The sequence below is a fragment of the Oryx dammah genome, unplaced genomic scaffold (genome assembly GCF_014754425.2).
Source record: "Oryx dammah isolate SB20612 unplaced genomic scaffold, SCBI_Odam_1.1 HiC_scaffold_27, whole genome shotgun sequence".
In the NCBI taxonomy this organism is placed as follows: Eukaryota; Metazoa; Chordata; class Mammalia; order Artiodactyla; family Bovidae; genus Oryx; species Oryx dammah.
In genome coordinates this window covers 10014475-10034448 of record NW_024070211.1, presented here as the reverse complement: position 1 = coordinate 10034448, position 19974 = coordinate 10014475, and the positions used below count along the sequence as shown (strand labels likewise).

The 19974-nt window shown below is 43.6% G+C and overlaps 1 protein-coding gene across 3 annotated transcripts in view; it reads right to left on the bottom strand.

Annotated features, from left to right (window-relative positions):
- WDTC1 (WD and tetratricopeptide repeats 1) overlaps positions 1 to 17717 on the bottom strand; it is a 61827-nt gene extending 44110 nt beyond the window's left edge. Inside the window, exons 1-3 of one of the 3 annotated variants that reach the window (XM_040229770.1) lie at positions 17369 to 17717; positions 4063 to 4210; positions 2604 to 2687 (exon numbers count right to left, since the gene is read on the bottom strand). In XM_040229770.1, coding sequence (XP_040085704.1) covers positions 2604 to 2687; positions 4063 to 4110 — 132 coding nt within the window. In that variant the 5' untranslated portion in view covers positions 4111 to 4210; positions 17369 to 17717. Of the gene's footprint in view, positions 1 to 2603; positions 2688 to 4062; positions 4211 to 16621; positions 16751 to 17368 lie in introns of those variants that run through there. The other 2 variants (XM_040229768.1, XM_040229769.1) reach the window with 2 other exon arrangements.
- Between the last annotated feature and the right edge of the window lie 2257 nt (positions 17718 to 19974).

The window sequence follows — 19974 nt, the reverse complement described above, 5'->3', positions numbered from 1 at the left end:
TGAGTAAAACTGACCACTTCCTTCTTGAACCGCTCTCCTTACACTCTCCTGGTTTTGTTTCTGTTCTACTTCATGGACTCTCTTTGGTGGTTAACTTTTCAATCTCCTTAGATTGTAATCAATTCTGACAGCTGGAGTATCTCTTAAGAGTTAGATCTTGGACTCTATTCTTTAAGCCTAAATGGATAGCTGAAGTCTCTGAATTTCTCCCTATGGTCCAGAGCTCTCCCCCAGTTAGCACTGATAGCAGTTGATAACTGCCTACCTGACATCTCCACAAAGCTATCCAACAGGCTTTCCAACTTCACAGGTCCAACCCCCTGATTCTCTCATAAGCCTGTTGTTTCTCCCAGTCTTCTTTCCATCTGCTCTGACTTCTCTAAGCCTCACAAGTGGCAAAGCTGGGATGTCTGCTTTAACATCTAAACCTGTGTGCATTCCTTCATATTGTGCCCTGCTACTACAGGTCCCCAACAAGGCTGCCTTCAGCCAGGTATAAATTCAAACACTTCATCCACCTTAACATATTTTTGTCTTTGAGTGTGCAATCTTTGGGAATCACAGAATCCTGTTTTGTGTTCACCAAAGTTTCCAGGTCTATTGTGGACAAAGTTATCAAACCAGGAAGAGATAGCAGAGACAATACGGGTTGGGTGGAGGCACAGCTAAAAGGAGAAGCCCAGCCAGCTAGCGGGAACTGTCTACTCAGCATCCCCCCGAGTGGGGTTTCTCAGCCTTGGCATTATTGGCACTGGGCAGTGCATAATCCTTTGCTGCATGTTCTTTGTTGTACTCTGATTGTAGGATGTTTAGCAGCATCCCTACACTCTATTCACTATATGCCAGGAGAGCTCTTTTAGTTTTCACAGCCAGAATTGTTTCTGGACATTACCAAATGTCCCCTCGGAGGTAAAACTTTCCAATAACCACCCCCAACTGCACTAAACAGATGTACTTTATATTCTAAAGGAAATATGGAAAAGAAACAAGCAAAGGATAAACAATATATTTACAAACTCCTGTGTTCAGAGACTTTTTAGAGATATGTGCGTGTGTGCTAAGTCGCTCCAGGCGTGTCTGACTCTGCAACCCTATGGACTATAGCCCACCAGCGTCTTCCGTCCATGGGATATGGAGAAATAAAAGTATAAAAGAGTGTAACAAACTGTGTAAATGGTATAAGCCCAATTTTGTAGAAAAAAATTTATATAAGCATTAAAAAAACTGGAAGACAATAATCGTTATTTACTGAACTACCTTACTATGAGCCAGGTACTGTATTAATCACTTTACAAAATCACCTCATTTAATCATCACAACAGTTCTCAGCTATTGTTCCATTTCATAGATCAGGAAATGAGGGATAACTTGTACATATAGCTGGAGAGAAGATAGATCTTGAAACTAAATTTATCCAACTCTAATGACCATCTCTTAATGAGCATTCTGCTTCATAATACACAAAAGTAATATTCTAAACAGTAACAATGTTTATCTCTGGATGGAAGATTTAAAAGTGATTTTTGTTTTCTTCTCTACATATTTCTGTTGATTCCATATTTTCTACTATGATATTTACTACTTCTATAATCAGAAAAAAATTTTCAATGAAAGTAGTGAGGACTACTTGGAACACAGAGCAAAGGATTATTATAGAAAAAAATATCAAATCAAAGTGGGATTACAATTTTGTGAAAATATGCAAGAGATAAAACAAAGTATATAAAATGCTAATAGTAACTATATTAGGGAGATGGGAATAAGATGTAATTTCTAGTTCTCTTTTCCATATTACTATTAATGTAGTCATATTTTATAAGGGATAAAAGTTTATAACGAAAAGAAAGCAATAACAATCATCTATAATTTTATTACCTCCAGGTAACACTGTTAAGTATTCAATAATTTCCTTTCTAATCTTTTTCTAAGATCAACACAGTCACTTATAAACATTAATGTGAAGGAACCAAGGATGACACTAAGTTGGATAGGACAGCTGAAAGTTGGATTCAGAACATGATCTTGAGGAAGGAAAGGGAATGAAACTAACAGTATGGACTGTTTTTATGTCTGACACAACGAAAAAGCTCAACTTCTGGACTCTAGACCTGACTCTCCATGGACTGGACAGGACAGCACTGGACGAGGTGCTGAGTTTTTCTAAATTGCTTTTTTAAAAAAAATATGTATCTATTTCCTATCTACCTCCCACAGCATTTCTCTGAAGCTAAAATGAGAAAGCATGTGTGTGTGCATGTGAGAGAGAGAGAAAACACTTTGTAAACTCTAAATTCATAGACAAAGGTAAGAATCTTAACTGTCCAAGCCAATAGTAAAAACAACAGTATGAAAGAAATTCAGTAGTCTTCTTCCAAGCACCAAGGAAATGATATGACAAAAAACAACTTCTGTGTGACCGTGTCAATCACTAATCTTGATTCAGATTTCTGTGCCTAATAAAGCTGCTATAAAGGAGAGGTAACCTTCAGGTATGACCTACAGAGAAAAATTGTTTATGCCTTGAACAGTGCCAAGAGGATTCTCGGCAGGCAGAGAGTGGGGAACCAGTCATCTGCGTCTAGGGTGCAAACTGGATCTCTTACCTGCAGCTCTGCTTCCAGGCCCAGCCGTCTGATAAAGGGATCAGTGACATGGTAGCGGCGCTCAAAGCTCAGGGCACCCCGCTCCTGCGGACAGAAACAAACTCATAGGTTCAACTGACTCAAATGTAACATGATTTACTACGTTCCTATTACATATACAGCAATGTGCTAGGCTAGAGCTAGAAAAAGAGAACAAGAAACTGGCCTGCAGGATCTTACACTATACTTCAGCAGGGATTAGAGAATACAAGGGAGCATATAATCAAGCACTAAGTCCTAATTGTTAGGTTAAAAAAAAAAAACAAACCTGAAACACAAAGAGGGAATGTTTCCATATTTAGGTTAAAGAAGGTGGGCATCATCTTTAGGACACATATTGCGGGATATATACAAAGGAGAAAAATAACTTGGATAGTCCTTCAATTCTGTGACTCTGTGCCTCTAGGAATTAGTCCTGGCCCTTGAGGGCCACCCAGTCTAATGAAATCAAACCAAGAAAATGCCCCGATAAGTGAACAAAGCTGCAAAAGGATGCAGAGAAAAATACATGACACGCAGACCAAAGTGCACCAAGTACACGGCTTGTGTAGAGGCATATACTTGGTCCTTCCAGAGGTGACCACACCTTATGCTGCACGCCACTTAACTTTTTAAAGATTTTTGGCACCGACCCTTTACAAAGAACTTTCTCAGGTTCTTTTAGATTTTATCCTCAAGATCAGCCTGCATGCAGACAGACATTATTATCGCTTAACAGTAGAAAACCATAGCACAAGGAGGTGAAATGACTAAAGTCATACAGGTAGTTAATTAGGGCAGGGAGATTATAAGCTCCTGACCCCAGCCTGGGGTTCTTATTTCAGAAGCACATCTTGTCTTGGTTGAATCTCCTCCATTAAACCCCTATGTTCCTTTACTGAGGGCCTCCCTGACAAAGTCTGGGCTACGTAGCTAAATGAGTGTGACTGCCCAGTCATCTATTCATCTCACAGTACTAGAGTGTCTTCCATGTACAAACCTCAAAGAAGAGGTACAGGCTTTGGTACAGGAGACCCTCGAAGAAGAGAAGAGCAAGCTTAAGCTAAAGTGGGATTAGGACTCTCCCAGGTTCAGCTGAGCAGCCAGAGCAACATGAAGAAGCTCTACTTCCTTCCTTCTGCTGCACCCCCACCCTCAGAGATGTGCACACCCATGCTCCCCTCCCTCCCCAGACTCCAGCAACCTCAGAAGCCCAGGTACACGTGCTTGCACAGAGGAATCCCCATGCATCCCACGTTCACAGGTAAAAGATGATCAGAGGCAAGGGACCTCGGCTCCAGTCCTGGGTCTGTCACTAATTAAATTAGTTGTGTGACTTTGGGCAAGTCAGAGACTCTAGTCCTCAGTTTATTCAGCTATAAAAGAAACCTGTGGGGAAAAAAGGACCTCATGTTCTGGATCATGGGCCTGGGTTGCTTACCTTTATCTGCCTACGGATGAGGTCTCTAGTTATGTTGACTTTTGCCATCTTCTCTTAATGGGTTCAACAGAAGGACGCTATAGAAGGATCTTCAGGACCCTTGAGCATTCCAGCCAAGCCCAGGTCCACAAGACACACATTTAATTACCTGGGGGAAGAAAAATCAAACCTTGGGGGATGGGGAAAGGTGGCTTTGGAGCCCTGATTCCACCCCTAAAATACCCCACCAGCCCACCCAGTAAACTGGCTATTGCCTGTGATTTACGAGATGGTGCGCTGGCCCTGCTCCATAGTGTTAAAGAACCTCTGGAGGGTCAAAGGGGCAGGGGAGAGACAGTGATTCACAGCCACAGGAAATACTGGAACAAACACTGAGGGAGCTGTGTGTGCTTCTCCAGAAAATGGGTATGTGTGTGTGTCTGTGTGTGACTATGAGTATGAAGGAAGATGGAAACACATCCTGAAAGGAAGAACAAGGCATACAACGAGAAAGATGTCAAGTTTCACTTGCTCAGTATCCATCTGTGGCCACCAGTCTGTAACTTTTAATTATGCTTCAAAATCCTTGACCTTCAGCTTAGCTCTCCCCCAAACCAAATCAGTATCACAGACAGAACATTCAACTTTCCAACAGATTCACAGAGTCAAAGAGTGGAGAGGGAATGTAATGGTGACCAGTCCAACTCTAAGAAAACCTTCTTCAGTATCCTGATAGGTAGACTTTCATACTCGGAACCTCTTGAAGCAAACTATTTCTTTGTTATACAACTCTGACAGAGAAACCATTTCTGATAATTTACCATTAAGAAAGCACAAAATATGAGAAATAAAAAAGTTCCACACTGAAGCACACTCATCACAGAGTTTGGAAGAGCAAAATAAATAAATAAAGCCACCCAGGTTTCCAATGATAGAGGAACAGCTAAATAATGGATAGCCATATGATATTAGAAAGGCTACTTGTGAAAGAAAAATGTTTATATCACAATGCTTGTATTTTCTTTTGCAATAAACACTATCATCACAGCTATGTTTAAAATAGGAAATATAAAAAATAACAGTTGCCATCTTTAGATAATAAATAGTATGACTGACTTTTTCCTTCTACTTTTTGATGTTTTCAGTTTTTTTCTATACAACCACATTAATTTTACAATCAGAAAAAAAAAAAAAACAGCTAGAGAAAATATACCCACAAAATTTTAAAAGCAAGTTCTGCCTGTTGTTATGCCCACTTTTTGGTCCTGTTTCTACCTCTGGAGTCACACAGGAGGTCCAGCCTTTCTTCTCCATTATGGCCCTATGACAATGGCTTGGGGACCCATCAGGCCTCTCTGCTAACCCTCCTGAGTCAGCAGGACCCCCTGAAGCCACTTCTGGATCTCCTGGCCTGGACTTTCCTCCTGCTGGCCTCCTGCAGATCCCTTGTACACCCTCCTAAAACCAAACATTCCCCACCTGAGCTGTGAGCAGACTCCTTCCCTTCCTCTTGGCATTTAACCACAAAAGGAGACTCCATTTATAAACATTATGTTATCGAAGATTGCTTTTTCCCCTTTAGTGCTAGGCACACAGTAGGACAAAAAAACAAAAACAAAAAAAAACCTTGCTGCCTGATTAGATGCTCCCATTCAGCTTGAATTCTTTGGGGCTTATGTCTCCATGATCTATTTTGGGATTACAAGCTCTTAAAAGGGCAAGAACCTTCCCTTAGAATGTGGAAGCCAACCAGCACTGCATCTCAGTAAGCATTACCGGGGATATACGGAAGTCATGGGCACTACCTAGGATCACAAGACCTACAAGCACCAAGAACAAACAGGGATGCCACTGTAAGAACTACAAGTCTGTGATTCTGAACAAACTGACATCAATTAAGCACTGGCCTGCAATTGTGTTTATGATTCTGATTTGTGTTATAACAGTCAAAGCCAAAATATTAACAGTAATTGCCCCCACAATCACCATGAATATGAGATGGGGCTTATCACAATGGAAAACACCAAAGTCAGTGAGTATATCTGATATAAAGTAAGACCAGCCATGTGGCCTTGGTCAAGTCTCTTAATCTCTCTAAGTAGGCACTCATTCCTGTGACTCACAGGCACAGGAAGCATTGAAACAAACAGTGAAGGGCCATGCATGCTTCACCAGAAGAAGGCTCACTTTTTCCTCCCAACACCCTTTTCCTTAGAAGGTTACTGGGAAGGTCAAATAAAATAATGTAAGTATAAAGCCTTTTCCCTAATTTTATTTTGAAAGGAACACAAATACTTGTATCTGCTAAGAAATAGTAAGTTGCCAAATATTATGTACTTACTATGTGCCAAGAATTATGCTAAGTGCTTTATATTTATTCATCCATTCATTTATTCACTCAACAGTGAGCACAAGAAGCTTCTACTATATCCCAGGTACTATTCCAGACCTAGGAGACATAGCAGTGAACAGAAGAGATAACTCCTTATTCTCAGGGTACCTATATTCTAGCAAGAGGGGATAGATAACAAATAATAATACAAATAAAACAAGACTATATCCAGTAGTGAAAAGTGCTATGATGAAAATAAAACAAGCTGATCAGAGAGTGACTGATGAGCTACTTTTAGACTTGAGGTTAAAAACGATATAGTGTGTTTTGGAGTTGTCTGGCTGCTCAGCATGTGAACTTCCTTCCTGTATTTTGGGAATTTCCCATCTGATGAGTCTGGTGGGAAGTAGAGAGCCCTCTCACTATGAAGTGAGAATGGTGGAGACAAGATTCTCTTTCTGAGGCTCTCCTATGCCTAGTGTGTGTGCATATGGCCCAGGCTATGTCAACAGACACATGAGCCCCAGACCTTAATTGAGATCTGCAGAGGAACATGGAGAGTCCATGCTGGCAGGAAGGGGTGCTATAGTTGCCATTAAGGTCCAGTCAGCTGGTGGTGGTGTAAGCTATGTAAGTGGCAGCAATGATCTCATGGACTGGTTCTGTGAATAATTTTGGCTGTGGGTCCTGGCTGGTAACTAATTTCCCTTGTTCTAGCCCATTCTTCAAGTCTGGCTTTGTAGCCTTCCTTGATATTTTGTTGAGTTTCCTTAATATCTTTTTAAGAATCATCTAGAATTGGTTTCTGTTGCTGACAGCTACAAATCCGGTCTGATACAGAGGAGTTCTTTGAGAAGATGAGATTTAAGCTGAAATGTGAATGGCAAGAAGTCACAAAGATCTAGGGGGATACAATTCTGAGAAGGGAGACAACCAGTGCTAAGATCAGCTCAAAAGCTTGTATGGTAGATGCTGGTCTTATCTTCATTGAACACACAAGGAGACAGATATGAAACAATTCCCATGTCACATAGCTGATAAACTGGAGACACAGCAGGGACCCAAACCCAAAACTGTATGTATACTCTTAACCACTATGTATACATAAATAAATTGCTCCAGACTGCAATTTCTTAGAGTAATGCTCACCACAAGAATCCCCAAGTGAAAGTCGCTCAGTCGTTCCCGACTCTGCGACCCCATGGACTGTATGGGTCCTGAATGAATAGGGGAAATGAATTCTCCAGGCCAGAATACCAGAGTAGGAAGCCTTTCCCTTCTCCAGGGGATCTTCCCAACCCAGGGATCAAACCCGGGTCTCCTGCATTGCAGGCAGATTCTTTACCAGCTGAGCCACAAGGGAAGCCCAAGAATACTGCAGTGGGTAGCTTATCCCTTCTCCAGCGGATCTTCCTGGTCCAGAAATAGAACCGGGGTCTCCTGCTTGCAGGCAGATTCTTACCAACTGAGCTATCAGGGAATCCCCAAAAGAGCCAAATAAATTGTCATTATTCATTCACTAATTTTCTTAAAACATAAACTGAAAAAAAAAATGAAAAAACAAAACAAAACATAAACTGAATTTTTACCAAGCACCCAGCACTGGGCTAGTCATGAGGGAATAGTGAAGATGAAAAGATACAGTACCTATGCTAAGAAGCAAAGAATCAAAGGCAAGGGACTTTAGGGAATTCCCTGGTGGTCCAGCAGTTAGGACTCGGTGTTTTCACTGCCAAGGGCATGCGTTCAGTCCCTGCTGGGGGAACTAAAATCCCACAAGCCACAAGGAACTCTAGCTGATATTGGTGTGTGGCTTGGAAATACTAAAAGGAACAAGAAGAGTAAAAGCAGAGAAACTAGGTAAGCAAAAATCACTGCTCTTCAGGTAAATGGTAAAATGGAAACAGATTTAAAACAGTATCAGACTGGCAGGCAGAGGTTTAAGACCCAAAATGTCAAATTTAACACAATTACTGCTCAGGTGGAATTTTGGTAAACAGTTCCATTCCCATCCTGAGAAGAAATGATAGCACACTGGCAGATAGCTCATTTTGTAACACAGCCCACCCTCTCCTCTTCACAAACTTTTAGAGACAGACAAGCATAACTGGAAACACTTCTAAGTAGAGATCATTTAAAAGGCTCACCTCAGGAGAGAAATACACTCAAATGTACAGAGGGCATAACTAGTTTCATACTTCTCAAATACAAATAATCAGAGCAATAAATAAAAGTTATATGAATATGAGATTCAATCATGATCAAATTTTAAAAGCATTATTTTAAGGAAGGTTCAGAAAGTCAATTCTACAGAGTAAAGAACTCATAGACATGAAATGATATGAATGGAATATTGAAATTGGCAAAAGGAAGTTACGTGTGTGTGTGTGTGATTAAACACTAGAAAAGTGTTTAATTCAAGAGAATTTCTATCTCTGGTGCAGTATGCGAATTACATAATATTCAGTTCCGTTGAGGGGTAAAAAGACCAAACTAAGTGACTTCAAGAATCCATAAAGTAACAATTTCAGTGTCTACTTTGCCAGGTACTGTGCTAGACTAAGAGCTCACAATGTACTCATAGTTACTTGAGTATCAAAGGCACCCAGGCCATAATCAGAGCTCCAAAGAGAGACTGAAGAAGACTAACTTTTAGTTAAATGATCAAAATAAATAGCTAGGACAGTAAATTCAGAAGGAACAACATGGAATAATAAATTAAATCTTATTATACTCATTTATTCACACATCTAAACATGTAACAGTAGAGCTAGGCAGACTCCTGGGAAATCACTAATGAAGAATGAGGACTTTAACAGTCAACATGCAACTATTTTTTTGGCTGCACCACACAACTTGTGGGAATTTAGCTTCCCAACCAGGGACTGAACTGAGGCCATCACAGTGAAAGGGCTGAGTCCTAACCACCAGGGAACCCCCAGACAACAAGAAACTTTTAATGTATCTTCTTCATCCTAAGGATAGCACAGTTAATAAATAAACTCTGATTTTCACACTTAAAGCTCTCATAACATTGAGGGCTAATTTTCTGGCAGAACATGAAAGTTCAAGAAAACGTTCTCCAGCTAGAATACAAAGATTTAGGAATGGTATTTACTTGTAATTTAAGATACTACAGGCAAACTCCAGCTGATATTCAATGGAAAAGAGGAAGAAGGAAGCCAGTTTTTGTGAATCAGGAATATGAGAAATATAGAAACACCTAAGGCACAGAGGAAAACATATGACTTAATGTTATAAAGAAAACATGAGTTGCTATGTAGATGTTGTATCTTCCAAAGGGTATTCTGTTCCTGGAGCTCTAAAACACCTAGAACTTAACACCATCACTTCCACAGACTTCTAACTTAGGCTACCGGGAAACTTTCTTCAAAGGGCCTATGTCTGTTACAGTTAAAGGAAGCTAATAAAATTCAGCTTGGAGGACTTAAACTCATACTTCATAATGCAAGTGTTAGTCACTCAGTCATGTCCGACTCTATGCAACCCGATGGACTGTGGCCTGCCAGGCTCCTCTGTCCATGGGATTCTCCAGGCAAGAATATTGGAGTGGGCTACCATTTCCTTCTCCAGGGTCATAATGCAAAGGGTACCAGTAATGTAACAGCTTAAGGTTAACAAACCCTAGAACAAAGTACACCTGGAGAAGATTACTCATCTGGAACCAAGGATTAAATGGTACTATGCAAACATGAGAAACCACCCATTTTAGGTGTGCCATAGTCCTTGTTGGGGCTCTGGTTAACGTAGCAGAAAGAGAAGCAGACTTAAAATACATAGGCACCTGGGCCTGAATTTCAGCCTCTGGTTGGGCAAGTTACTTAATCTTTCCGAGTTTCAATTTGTTCTCTTGTAAAAGAGGGATGCTAGCCTCCTTCAATGGATAGTGAGGAATAAACGATGAAGTATGTATAAAAGTGCAAAATATATGCCTGGATCATGCTGCTGCTGCTGCTGCTAAGTCGCTTCAGTCATGTCCGACTCTGTGCGACCCCAGAGACGGCAGCCCACCAGGCTCCCCCGTCCCTGGGATTCTCCAGGCAAGAAACTGGAGTGGGCTGCCATTTCCTTCTCCAATACCTGGATCATAGTGGGGCTCAATAAATGATTAAATGAAGGCTTAGTTGGACACGACTGAAGTGACTTAGCGGCAGCAGCAGTAGTGAAGTAAAAGTCGCTGAGCTGTGTCCGACCCCATGGACATTCTTCAGGCTAGAATACTGGAGTGGGTAGCTGTTCCCTTCTCCAGGGGATCTTCCCAAGCCAGGGATCAAACCCAGGTCTCCCACATTGCAGGCAGATTCTTTACCAGCTGAGCCACAAGGGAAGCCCAAGAATACTGGAGTGGGTAGCCTATCCCTTCTCCAGGGGATCTTCCCCACCCAGGAATTGAACTGGGCTCTCCTGCATTGCAGGCAGATTCTTTACCAACTGAGCTATGAGGGAATATATGATAGCCAAACCTAAATTCTAAGACCGGATAACTCCTGCTATCTATGCTCAGTGGCATGGTTACAACATTTCTTCCACATTTCCTTCCCTACCAGAGAGACAAAGCTGACCTTGAGGATTCCATTGTGCGTGGTACGGTGGGGCATAAAGAACAGGATGTCTTTATCACCTCTGCTAGCTTTGAAATACAAGATCAGGAGGAAAAAAGTGACTTTGTTGAAAACAAAGAAATTCTATACAAAACTTGTGTAAGAATGCATATAGTAACATTATTCACAATAGCTAAAAGATAGAAACAACCAAAATGTCCATCAACTGATGGATGGATAAACAAAATGTGGCTTATTCGTACAATGGAATGTTATTTGGTCATAGAAAGGAATGAAGTATTGATTCACGCTGTAACATGGATGAAAACTTGAAGACATTATGCTAAGGGAAAGAAGCCAGTCCCAAAATGCCACATATTGTGTGAATTCATTTATGTGAAATCTTAAGAATAGAAAAAGCTGTAGAGACAGAAAGTAGATTAGTGGTTGTCTAGGGTTGAGAGAGAAGATGGGGTGACTGGGGGTGGGCAGTGATAGCTAAAGGGTATGGTTTTCTTTTGGGGGGGGGTGACAAAAATGTTCCAGAATTAGATGGTTATACAACTGTGACTATATCAAAAAGTAAAGAACTGCACATATTGAAAGCATGGGTTTTATGGTAAGTAAGTTCTATCTCAGCTGTAAAGGAGGAAAAGTCCCCAAACCCTTTCTTCAGTTCTCTACCTCAAAATCACAATTTAAGAAAATATAGTTCTCACCCTTTCCTTCATTTGTCTCCTAACTTGAATAGCAGTTACTTATGTGGCTTCTTTTCCTTAACAGACTAAGAACATCCTGATGGCCAACTCTATCTATCTGATTCATCTACTGACCCCTCCTGGGTCTCCCAAGGAGTGATGTGAACTTAGCAGGTACCAATATATTAAAACTTGCAGCATGAACAACAGCATGCCTGCCTTGCATACAAACTGTTTTATACCTATTGCAATGCATCTGTTCATGCTTTTATTTGAACTTCACAATAATCTTGAGAAGAAGCTGGAAAGTTCCTGTGATCCCCTTTTAACAAGGGGAACTGAAGCCCACTGCTATGGGAGAGGCACTGAACTGGGATTAGGGTCTTGTGCTCCAGGCCAAGACCTGCCTCTAACTGGCTATGTGACTCTGAGTATGGCATTTCATTCCCTCAGCCTATTCACCCATCTGTAAAATGAGAGGTAGACTGAGATGCACTGCAAAATCCGTTCCAATACCGTTATCCCAGGACACACTGCTGGGAAGCAGCAGAGTGGAGACTGAACCCTCATCATCTGTACTCTTTCCTCTGGACTTGCTGCCTCCCACTGCAGGGAGGTGCCTCCACCTGAGTGACAACTGACCAACCTCCCTGTCAACATCCTGAGTTATGCAAAAGATATATGCAAGTTTCCTCTCTATTTGCAATGGTTTTCCTACCAGAGCAATCCTATGGGGGGAAAAATGCACTTCCAATGCATAAAGGTAATTGAACTAAAATAATAAAATAAAAAGTTGGCTGCGGAGTCCAACAGACCTCAGGTTCAAATTCCAGTTCTGCCACCTACTTTCTCTGTGACAGTATTTCTAAACCTCAGTTTCCTAATCTATAAAACAGGGATTATAAAGCCCACCTTCACAGAGTGATGAGGAATGGGAGGAAATGCCTGATACCGAACCTAGCAAATAGTATTTATTGGACATTCTAAGCATTTTACAAGTACAATCTGACAGACCCCTCCTCATAACAGCCGTATGAGACAGGTACTACTATTATTCTCATTTTATAGATGAAGGACTGAGGCATGGAGAAGTTAACTTGCCTAAAGTTACAGTAATTAGATGAAGAGTCAAACTAGACAGTTCATCTCTAGAACCCAGGCTGTTGACCACTAAAAGAGAATTACTACTACTATCTTTATTTAGACCACATCCAAGCACTCTTTGCCAAAAGAGTCTCTTATTTCTTAGGGTTAGGCTAAGGCATCAAAATCACCTTGACTCTGCTGGTCTCAAACACAAACTTAAAGCTTGCATTTCAGAGTCATGGACTAAGCTGGCACAAGAACATCTGAGAAAGGTGTGGATGGCAGGACAAGCTCATCAGCCAAGCATCACTAGAAAAGTTCTTTGCCATCTCTGAGGCTCCTGGCTTAAATGATTCCGTATGGGGCTGACTGAAGCATTCTCTGGGAAAGGCCATCCTAAGAAATGCTCCACTTTGTGGGAGCTCTGGATGAAAACTCACCTTGATGTCTTCTCTGTCTGTAGAGTTCTCTATCGCCATCTGAGTTTTGTAAAAGATTTTCCTGTTCTCAGAACTTTGCTTTTCAGTGACCATACTAATTTATCTGCAGTGTCATAGGGCCACAATTATCTTAAGGTAGTGGAAGAGAAGAGAAACAGAAATGGGAGAGTATTCTGATAACATTATCCTTTCTTGTTGAATTCAAGAGCATGTGGTCTTGCATTTCACCTTTAACTTGCATCGCCCCAAATCCTGCCACAACTCAATGTACCTCTCATAGGGAAGCCCTTTAAGTTTCACTCTCTAATTTCACTCCTAGCAGAAAGGTCAAGGAAAACTAAGTTGATCAATTTGGAAATGTTTCCTTTTTGATTCAACTGCAGTTGCATTACATCCAGATGTCCAGCTCAAGAGGGAACCAGAAGAGCCACTGGCACCCAAACACTCAGGCCTCAACTGATGAAGCTCCCTGACCAGAAACGCCTGACTCCCATTCTGAGAAAGGCTCTCTAAAAGGTTCAAGAATAAGCACAGTTTTATGCTTTCCGAAGATAAAATCTGGAGATTATGAACAAGGACATAATTTTACCAAGGTCCTGATCCTAACACTGCCTCCAAAGAGCTTGTAGATAGCTACCTGGGCAAGGACAGATCCTCCTCTTCCCCCTTCCCCAAGAAAATGGGGTTAATACCTCCCCAGATGGCTACAGGGAGGATTAAGGGTTATCATTCTTTGCATCCAGCTCTGTCACAGCTCTAGCAGTTGGGACCTTGTTCATTCTAAAATGAGACAGTAAATATAAACATGCAGCAGTGAGCCCTGGATCTGACTCTACAACAGGTGAGAACTTCCATTCCACACAGCCTCCAACACTGCCTCCTATACCCCAACCTGCTGGCTGAATCCTCCTCTTATTCAGGCCTCAAGTTTTTAAGGTATTAGTCACTAATGCCACAAAGCCCTTTGTGGAGTCAGCAGCTATTACTAATAGCACCAAGAATGAACCCCAGAACTACTCTCAGGGTTTCCGACAGGCCTGAATTCACCCTGAAGAAACCAAAGTCCCTTCACCCCCAAACCCAGGCCCTTGAGGGGCAATAGATGAGATCTAATGAAAAGCAAATATTACATCAGTGAGTCCTCGCAAACCCACTGTAGAGTAGGTGGTCATTTCACAGATCAGAAAAGCATAGCTCTGAGAGAACTGTGATTTACTCCAGGACATGCATCTAGGAAGGCGCACACATAGAATCAAGTACCAGCCCTACTATCGCTCCCTGTCCAACCTCCAGCATATCTGTCAACTTTCTGGATCCTCAGTTTCCTCATCTGTAGAGTGGGAATAGCGATAATACTTATCACTAGGACTAAATGAAATCTTGGAAGAAAAGTGTCCAGCAAGTACCAGGCACAAAATATTCAATACATATTAGTTTTTTATGGATGAAAACAATAGGAATTTTATGTAATTTTCACATATTAACAGTTTAAAATACTAAAAAAAAAACTTGTCCAATTAACTACATAAGTATGAACTCCTCTACCATATCTTTGATAAAAAGTGGCAAAGCCTCTGCTTGAATACTTCCAGTGATGGCTAACTCACTCCTTCACAAGGCAGCCCATTTTGTTTTTAGAAAGCCAAATTCTCTCCTGTCACGCCAACATCTACCCTCTTGGGATTTTCATCCTCTGATCCTAGTGCTGCATTCCAGAATCACACAGAGAAAAGTCCAGTTCCCTTTCCAAGGACAGTTCTTCAAGTATATGTCCCCCAGGCTCTTAGCTCTGGTCCCTTCAGCTCCTGATCAAGTGTCACTGTCCCCGAGGAGACAGAACTAGGTCTGAATTTTGATCCTTTCACTTACTAGTTATGTGGCCTTAAGCAAGTTATTTTACCTCTCTGAACCAGTATCTTCATATGTATACCAGGAAAAATGATTTTTACCTCACTGGGTAGTCATAAAGGTTAAATTAGATAAAGTAAGAACACTACTGAGCATAGAGTCTGACATATACCAGGCCCTCAATAAATGTCAGTCACTTTTTAGGATGTATTCCAATTAGCAAATATCCCTCACAGTAAATGAGCCAGAATTAAATGTAATACAAGGGACTGGTTTCTGATGGGAACTATCAAGGCTTGGGTTTTTGAAGAGCTTTCTTATTAGACAGCTGAGAAGAAAGCACAGCCCAAGAGTTATATGGGTTTGGCAGCCCAAAGATGTGGTGGAGAATCTGGAAAGGTGACGATGAAAGAAGGAAACAGAATGGATCCTTAAACCAGTCGCCCAAAAGAAAAGGTAAGTATCACCACAGTACGTGTTGTCTATGACTCCCTCTCAGAGACCCAGGACTGCACATGCAGGCTATATTCCTTAATTCAAAAAGAGAGAAGAAAAATAATTAAAGAATAATTAAAGTCACAGTTCTGGATCATCCCAGCAGTTAGCCTCTCCAGAGCTACAGATGTTTAGCAGGGGGCTTCTTCAGTTGTAACCTGCCAGATTCTGAAGCCCAGGTGTGTGAAAATATCCTTCACAGGATGTCTCATGAGTTCTTTCCAGCTAGGAAAGCTGTTTGACAACTTTAAAACTCAAAACTGGCAAATCGTCAATGACATCATCACCACAAGCATTACACATATTCTTTCCTTCAGGGACCCCAAGGGAAGGAGTCCCAGGCACAAATATGAATTGCTGTTCAGTTATTCCTCAAAGTTGACCCAAAGCACTGCTTCTACAAACAGGGATGTAACTTGAACATAAGTGCCCCCAAACAGATTAAAAGAGGGAAGGATCGCTGGACTCCAGAACTGAAGCAGTGTGATCACAAACTATGGCAGAAAAGGTTGTTTTCCCACCTACCAATGAAACACAACAGTTTGCAATGAAGAAATTCATTGTCAGTCTTAAGACTCGGCCCAAAGAAGCCCTTCTAGTTACTCCTTGGCACGTGATAGAGGATCTAGTTATTACTATATTCAACAGCCAACAATCTCTTTAAAAACAGAAGAATTACAAAGAAGATGCCAGAATTCAAACCAAAATAGCCTTAAGTAGTTCCTTCAACTTTTAGGAACTCAAGAAGGACTTCAAGGCACAGAAAAGTTTAGTGAGGCCACTGGGCATACCTGTGCCCTAGGTGGGGATTTCATAATGCCTTTGAGTCAGAAGGTGACCTCAGAATAGTTTTCTCAAAACTGTTTCAGGCTTTATTAAAAGTGATGACTTAACTGCCACTTTGCCCTGATCACCTACCCATCTTTAGAAAGAATGGGGAAGCTACAGCCACCCTACCAGGCTTTTAAACTCACTAACTTGGGAAGAAAACTTTAAGTTGCTCTACCAGTTAAAGAAAGTCATAGAAGAAAAGGCCTTTGGGCAAAATAGTCAAATTAGGTTGTTAGACATGAGTCCTTAAGTCCTGATATCTCTTTTCTAGAGATCCCGGTAGCACACCTGCAGAGGAGAGCCAGAGGGCACTGGGCAAATTCAACCTGGCTGGCAAGGGGGCGTCTCTGCAGCTTTCAGCAACGAGAATTGGAACCTGCTGGGTCGCAGCCTCTCTCCTACTCCACACTTCCTATTTGCCCTTTGAAGTGGGTACTGAATAGCCAGTTCCCAAGTAAAGGCCCTTTTGTAGGGGCGCTACAGTCGCCTGGTGGAAACACCTCGGCAGAGTTTAGTTTGCTGCCAGGATGGGCCACTGAAGGCATCTGCGGCTGCCAGAAGCCTGGACTGGACACGGGGACGGACACACAGAGAGAGAGAGAAACTAAGAGAGAGCAGGAGGTCAGGTCAACGTTGCCCTCTCGGCACTTCCACCTGCCCCCTTCTTCCTGAGACCCGGGCCATATCAGATGTCAAACAAAAACTCCGCAAAAAAGTCCCGTGATGGGACGACTTCCACCTCTCCCTCTGCTGAGGCTATCCGAACTCCCAGAGCCTCCCCCCGACCACGTCCCAGCCAGCCCTCCGTCCCCACCATGACCCCGGCCCACTCTGCCCTCCGCCCCGGGCGAGGCCTGCCCCTTCTTGGGACACCCCGGCCCCCACCCCCCACAACCCCGAGGCGGACGGGCTCAGGCCCCCGGGCCGGCAGGGCTGGGGCCGGCCCAGAGCAGAGGCGGCCCGTGCGCCCAAGGCTGCTGGAGCCGGTCCTCGCCTGGGTGCCCGCGAAGAGCAGGAGGCGGCGGCTACCCGTACCTGTCAGGCCTCTTCCTAGGACCGGTGGCGGCGCAACTTCAGGAGCCCATGTCCATCCGGGGGGCCCGGCCCCTCTCCCCGGAGGGGGGGCGCGGATCCCGGGGAGGGGGCTGGGGGACCCGGGCTGCTCTAGCCCCTTCCCATGCTCCCCGCCCGGCGCCTGGCCGGGGCCGGACAGCGCCTCCGCCCGCCCCTGCGCACCGCCTCACACCCGCGCTCACACACACACTCACACTCCCTCGCGCGCTCTCACACACGCACTCCCCTCCCTCCTCCTGCTCTGTTTATCTCCTCCAGCTGTCTGGGGACCCAGAAGAAGCCCAGCACTGCGCCTGCGCCACGCAGTCTCCGCCCCCGCCCCGCGCCTCACAGCCAGCGGCTACGCTACGGAGACAGCGCCCGGCAGTTTCCAGAATGGCGATCAGGGCCCCCCCCCCAACACACCCTCCACTCCCCGCGCCCGGTCAACGTCTGCTGCCGGCGGCGCCCACTAACCTGCTAGTGGGGGAGCCCCGCACAGCCGCGGCCAATCCGCTTCGCCGCTCGCCAGACCGGCAGCCAGTGGGCGGGCGGAAAAGCTGGGCTAGGCCCTGGGGCATCCTGGGAGTCGTAGTTTTTCTCCATCGAAGAACTCCCGCAGCGCGGGCTCACCCCGCCCAGTTGCCATTAGTTACCCGGACGCGCCTTCTATCCTATATCCACGTAAAATGCTCCCTGCTGTCACTTTGGGACACTCCTCTCACCCACTGCCCCCAGAGGCCGACACAGTTTCGCAAGAGCCTTCTCAAGACTTCCTCAGAGCCCTTAATTGCGGGACCCGTCAAGGCTGGGGCCCCAGGTCCTCCCCAAGAGCCAAGTCTCGGCTCACTCCATCCTATTCTTGGGGGCTGCTGCAGCGGCACATTCCTCACCGTTGTCTCCCCCCCTGAAGGAGGAGGATAAAAGGTAATCAGCCTACACCGGGTGGCCTGGAGGGGAGCCAGCCATACACACACTCTTGGAAACCCTCAGTCTGTTGGGAGAGACAAGATGCCTCTGAGATCGGTGGAAGTACTGCTGTTCCCACCTCTGAGAGGCGGTTCCACCCTTGCGGAGTCCCAAGTCTGACGGAGGAGTCACTTCCTCTCGATAAGGAAGCTCCCAAGGTCACAAGGGAGTCATTTTGCCTAACTTCTGAAGGTAGAGACCGGGCCCCACCCATGAGGAGCCTCCAGTCAGAAAAAGAAAAGGTCATCTTCCAAGAATGGAAACTTATCGCTCACCCGTAGGGTGCCCTCTGTCAGACAATAACAATAATGTGCTTTTGCTGAGCATTTGCTTACTATGTCAGCACTGTACTGAGTACAGTTTCTTGAAAAGTGAAAGTCGCACAGTTGTGTCCAACTCTTTGGGATCCCATGGACTGTGGCCCACCAGGTTCTCTGTCCATGGAATTCCTCAGATAAGAGTACTGGAGTGGGTTGCCATTTCCTTCTCCAGGGGACCTTCCTGACCCAGGGATAGAACCTCGGTCTCCTGCATTGCAGGGTATTCTTTATCAATTGAGCTACTAAGGAAGATGCTATTCCTTATATAGGTACTATTACTGTATCTGTTTTGCAGTAGAGGAAACTGAGGCATAAAAATAAGTTAAAAGCAATTTGGCCAGGGTCACATGGATGATAAGGAACCAATCTGAGAGTCTGAACTTTTGAACAGTACCTGGCCCTCCAGTGAGAACCAGGCAGCACTTGTCCTCAAGAAGAACTGTGTATAGATATTCAGCATTTATAGTGTTTGCCCCGTGTTTATTACTCCATGAGCTGCTTGCTTTGTCCTGCTTCTGCTCATATCAAGAGCTGAATTAGCCTGTGAGCTCCGTGAGTGCAATTTCTCCCCATTTGGAGGCGTTACAGCCTCCCATTGCCAGTTCAGCTCTGTGCAATGCCTTTATCCTAAAAGAGTTGTGAGTCATTCCTCCTGATCTCTTACAGACAGATGTTTCACCAGATTTAAAAAAGTATAGGGACTTCCCTGGCAGTCCAGTGGTTAAGACTCTGTGCTTCCAATGCAAGTGGCACGGGTTCAATCCCTGGTTGGGGAACTAAGTTCCTGCATGCTGGATGGTGTGACCAAGATAATATAAAAATAAATAAATACTTTAAATAAAAAATTATAAACTTTGAGACTGGGATAAAGCTTTGAGATCACCTATGTATAGCTCCAGGCTGTACATAGGCTGAAGGTGCAGGCTGAAACACTAAGTCAATTCAAATGAATAATAGCTAACATTTATTGAACATTTACCATGGGAGATAAGTACTTATCAGTGAATTAAGCAATACTGTCATGAATCATAGCTAGTTGGAATTAAGACCCAGCTTATTTGAGTCTAGAACCCCCATATTAAACCCTGTTCTATGCTGGCAATATCAGAGGATCTTAGAAATACTGATAGAGAAGTATGGTTGATGTTTCTGTGACTCTTAGCACAGTATTTTGCAGAGAGCAGACATTCAGTAAATATTTGTTGTCAGTTGTCTTGTTGATAGGGAGTTGATGATAGCAAGAAGAATATTAATAATAGCTACATCTATTATTTATTATTTTCTATCAGGAGGTCACTT